General features: G+C 33.5%; 1 protein-coding gene across 1 annotated transcript; it reads left to right on the top strand.

Annotated features, from left to right (window-relative positions):
• Positions 1-2,135: 2,135 nt before the first annotated feature.
• LOC133819874 (phloretin 4'-O-glucosyltransferase-like) lies at positions 2,136-3,874 on the top strand. Its single transcript, XM_062253247.1, has one exon. The coding sequence runs from the start codon at positions 2,305-2,307 to the stop codon at positions 3,709-3,711; it is 1,407 nt and encodes a 468-aa protein (XP_062109231.1). The 5' UTR covers positions 2,136-2,304; the 3' UTR covers positions 3,712-3,874.
• Positions 3,875-5,411: the final 1,537 nt, after the last annotated feature.

Below are 5,411 nucleotides of genomic sequence, written 5' to 3'. Positions count from 1 at the left end.
TGGAAGGGTATGTTTGTAATTTGATTATTATTTTTTTTTAGGTTATTTGTTTTTTATATTGTTTTTATATTACTAATTTTATATTAAATTTTTCTTTGGTTATTTTACATTTTTTTTTTGTAATATGAATTGTTTTTAAAGTTATTATTTATTTATTATAAACATTTTTTTTAAGATTGTACGTTTTTTTTTTCAAATCCTGGGTAGGGTAACCAGTTACTTGATTGATTTAAAAAAAAAATCATAGAGCTAAGTTAAATAACACGCACCAGGAGGGGTAACCAGTTATCCTGAGATGAGTAATTTTCTGCCATAAGAGAGGCAACCAGTTACCTAAGAGGGGTGACGAGTTACTCATATTAAATATGAAAAGAAACATCAAATTTGAAGGAAAAAATGGAAGAACACTTCATTAAAAAAGGAATAATAAGTAACTATGATTTCAGTAACATAAGTAACTAGTTACCATAAAGAAACCATAAATATACACACACCAGAACGTGAAAGTAACCAGTTACCCTCAGAAATATACACGCAAAGAATGTGAAGGTAACTAGTTATCCATTCACGTTGTCATATTTTTATTAGTTTTCTTTCCAAATTTTGGTATTCCTATAAGTGTTATAGTAATTGATTTGAATTTTTTTTTACATATAGTGGAAAACACTATAAAAAAATTACAATAGTAAAAGATAATAAATAAAAAATAGTAGAATAATTATATAATGTTAAAATATATGTGTGAAAAAATTGAAGAAAAAAAAAAGAAATAGAATGAGAAAAGAATAAGTACAAAAATGAAAAAAAAAATATGAAAAAAAACAAAAGAAATAATGAATGAAAAAAAATAGATGAATAAATAAGAATGAAAAGAAGAAGAAGAAAAATAATGGAAAAATGAAAAGAAAAAAAATATAAATGAAAAAATTGGTAGAAAAAAATGGAAGAAGAAAAAAATGAAAAAAAAAACTCATATGTGTGAAAAAAGAAAAAAAATGGAAGGAGAAAATAATAAATACAAAAATGAAGAAAAAATAGAATGAAAAAAAAACTGAAAAAATATGAAAAAAACAAAACAAAACAATACAAATGAAAGAAAAAAATAGATAAATAAATAAAAATGGAAAAAAGAATAAGAAGAATGAAAAAATGGAAAGAAAAAAATTGGTAGAAAAAAAAAAAGAAAAAGAAAAAAATGGAAGAAAAAACAAGTAAGAAAAAAAAAGAAAAAATGATGGAAAAAAAAAATTATATTTAAAATCAAAGAAAAGATAACTATGATAAAAAAAAATGACATTTCCATATATTTAGTTAACTACTAAATGTGTTTCCATACTTTAACTTTTTCTTTAATAAATTTCTCATACAAATTAAGAAAAGTATAACTTCTATATTTTTGCACATTGATGGTATACAAACCATATTTTTGAAAAATTCTGAGAAAAAAAATAAAATTAGTTTAATTAAATGACAATAACATTTATATAAAAGAAAAACCAGCCACGGTCTATATAAAAGAAATGAAAAAAAAATTGGTTTAATTAAATGATAATAATATTTATATAAAAAAAATAGCTACTGTAAATATAAAAAAAAACTAAGTTATATAACTACACTAAAAAAAAAAGAGTAGTTAACAAAATTTAAATAAACCCAAATATTGTAATAATATATATTATATTATATATATCCTTCAGTTAAAAAAGAAAGGAAATTTATTGCCAAAAAAAAAAGAAAGGAAATAAAAAATGTAGAATATTATGAAAACGAAAATGGAATTTATTACAAATATATATAGACTTGTATGTATACATCAACAAAAATAGAATAAGACACTACAATAAAGTAAGACATATAAACAAAAATAGTAAGATAGTTGGGTTAGTAAAAGTAATTGATTAAATAAAAAAAGAAATAAAAAATTGAACGTAACAGAGGATAACAAACTGCAATTGAATATTAGGTTTTATTGGACAAATCATTAGGTGATTTGTCACAAAATTATTGGTGGACACAAAATTGTACACACAGATTCTGGACAGAGGATCCTCATCCTTAGTTGATGTCCCTAGCTATAAATGCATGCGAGTACGTACTGATCAGAAATTATTGAAAACTCATCACCACACACGTCAATATTTCTTCTTCTTCTTCTTCTATATAATAACATCAATGATAAATCAACACTTTTCATAGCTAACTTCTCAGCTCAGCTGAATCAATATACAACATACATTATTATACACGTACACTGTCGTTTCATTGCGAAAACGACGTCGTTTTACCCAATCAATCACCGTCGACATGGTACAGCTGCCGCGTTTCCTTGTTCTCGCTTTCCCGGTGCAAGGCTGTATCAACCCGTCTTTAAACCTCGCCAAAACGCTCACTCGCCTCGTACCCGGCGCACAAGTCACCTTCGTCACCAGCGTCCACGCCCACCGTCTCATGACGATGAACAAAGGATCATCAAGTTCCGGTTACGACAGCGTCTCGTTCGCCCCGTTTTCCGACGGCTTCGACGACAACTTCACGCCCGTAAATGGCGAACGCCATTTAGAAGAGTTCAGGCGCCGTGGTTGGCAAGCCGTGGGGGAGATCCTAGAGTCCGGGCGCAAAGAAGGTCGTCCGTACACTTGCTTGGTCTACACCTTTCTTCTCTCTTGGGCTGCCGACTTGGCGGCGGAGCATAACGTTCCGGCAGCCATGTTTTGGATGCAACCGGCGACTGTGTTTAATATTTACTATTATTACTTTCATGGGCACAGAGAAATCGTTCGTGATAATAGTAAAAACCCTTCTTTTTCGTTATCATTTCCTGGTGTTCCACTTGCCATCACCATCAAGGACCTTCCTTCGTTCATGGATGAGTCAACTGCGAACACTTATTTCATCAGATTTTACCAAGAAATGTTCGAAGATCTCGAGAAAGAAAATACCAACACGAAAATAGTATTAGCAAACACCTTCGATGAGTTGGAGCCTGAGGCGATAAGAGCAACCGGTAAACTAAATTTGATCGGAATTGGGCCACTGGTTCCGGCTGATCAGGCCGAGAACAAGTCTCTGTTTCAAGGTGATCTTTTCAAGGAATCATCTCGAGACTACATCGACTGGCTCAACACCAAGCCTAAAACGACAGTCGTTTACGTGTCGTTTGGGAGTATTTCGGTTTTGTCAAAGCAACAAATGGAGGAAATGGCTAAAGCGTTGCTGGAATTCGGTCGTCCGTTCTTGTGGGTCATCAGGGAGAAAAGTGACCAAGGCGACGACGAAGAAGACGATGAGTTGAGTTGCAGAGAAGAGTTGGAAAAGCTTGGAATGATAGTGCCGTGGTGTTCTCAAATGGAGGTTTTGAGTAACGAGTCAATCGGGTGTTTTGTGAGTCACTGTGGCTGGAACTCGACGTTGGAGAGCTTGGCTTCTGGTGTTCCGGTGGTGGGGTTTCCGCAGTGGGTGGAACAAGGGACAAATGCTAAGCTGATTGAGGAAATGTGGAAAACAGGGGTGAGATTGAAGCCCAACGATGAAGATGGAATCGTTAAAAGTGAAGAGATCAAGAGGTGTTTGGAGTTGGTATTATTGGGAGGAAAGGAAAATGGAGTGGAAATAGTAAAGAATGCAAAGAAATGGCAGAATTTGGTTAAAGAAGCTACGAGGGAAGGTGGTTCATCCAAAAAGAATTTCATGGCTTTTCTGAAAACGTTATGAATTGATAAAAAAAAATGTCTTGATTTAGAAATGATTAATCATGATTATTATTTGGTTTTCATTAGGATAAATGTATTAAGGTTATTGTCTTCCGTAAAGAAGAAAGTGTCACTTTGCACTTAAAAAGGAATAAAGTATGTAATGTTGTAGTTTCTCAATTGAATTTAGAGTATTGTTTGTTTTTTCGCACCTTAATGTGTCGAACACCACATGGTTGGTTAGTCATATCTCATTATACTTATAAAATTTAAATGTGTGAAACCCGATATTAGATTACACATATAAGTCATCTACTTTGATTGTTGGACCTTAGCAATTCTCTTCAATTTATGGCCAATGAAATTGTAACAAACCAAAAATCACTAATAAGGATTAAGAGCCTTGATTAGTATGCCATGATGGCATAATTTGTTTATGTGTGAATTAAGTAGTTTAATGTATGATTTTGTGATAAGCATGCTTGTATGATTATATAAATATAAGAAATGCATGTCTATGAGTATTAGTATGCATGTAAGCCCTGTTCAGATTAATGGGTTATATTTGTAATTTTAGCCCGTTGATGGCATAAATGTGATTATATGTTATAATTGTGAGGACCACATTATTATGTGGGTATATTTGTAATATGCAACTTGAGGCGATCCTAGGAAGCCAGCTAGTGGAACAGTCACAACGGGACCCAATACCTGGCTCGGGGCGAGTCAAGGGGTATTTTGGGTATTAGATGATTATCTGAGTTATCGAGTTATGGAAATAAATAATTTGAGATATATTTGGGATTAGGAAGCCTATGTGAGAATACTGGGGATGATAACTCTACAAAATAGAGTTATTTTACAATTTTTTATATGCTAATTGTTGCTTAATTATTGAGTTTTTAATTGATTTATTAAGTTTTAAAGTAATTTTGAATTTATTGCATTTTTATACTTGAAAATAAAGAAGAGAAAGGTGTAATTTTGAAAGAAAATAGCAAGAAGTGGCATTCTCCACTCCACTTAGTTCAACAGCTCAACTGGGCCGAGCTGAAGCACCTTCAGCCCAAGCTTCCTCTCATCCACACCATCAGCCAACACCTCCCAGCAAGCCAAGGCCCACGGTTTCTCCTCAGCCTAGCCGTACTGCACTCCTTCATCTCCTCCACCAGGCCCACGAATCCAGCTCAGCACCGGCCTAGGCCCGCCTGCCCCTTCCCTCCTGCCCAGCAGCCCAGCCACGGGCCCAAGCCAGCTCCTCCCTACCTTTTTCCTCCAACCAAACACATCTGGAACCTCACGCCAACCACCCAGCCAGCAAGCCCAAAAGCCCATGCTTGTCCCAGCCACCCAAACCAGCCTCATTTTTCCTCTTGAGCCCAAAAATTGGTCTCCTTGTCCCCTTGTCTCTTTGTCCAAAAATACAAATTTTTTTACCCAAACTTTTCTACACATTTTACCCCAAAATCATCATTATAATTTACAATTTATCCCTATTTTCTATATTATTATTAATTTAATCAATTTAATTAATTTAAATTGATTATTTTAATACTCTCATTTTGGCTATAAATAGGGAATTTTCAAGACCATTAGGGGGTGCTTATTTTGGGGGAGAGGTCATACCACAAAGTTCCTACACTTTCAAACATCTCTATTCTCTTCATCTTCTTCTTCTTTTTTGTTAATTTTCTATGTATTTTTAGAGGAACAATTTGGGGT

The sequence above is a fragment of the Humulus lupulus genome, chromosome 2 (assembly GCF_963169125.1).
Source record: "Humulus lupulus chromosome 2, drHumLupu1.1, whole genome shotgun sequence".
NCBI classification, from domain to species: Eukaryota; Viridiplantae; Streptophyta; class Magnoliopsida; order Rosales; family Cannabaceae; genus Humulus; species Humulus lupulus.
This window is presented reverse-complemented; position numbering and strand designations above follow the sequence as displayed.

What these genes read in the sequence shown, in the direction of transcription:
- LOC133819874 (XM_062253247.1), top strand. Translation starts at nt 2,305, where the DNA reads ATGGTACAGCTGCCGCGTTTCCTTGTTCTCGCTTTCCCGGTGCAAGGC.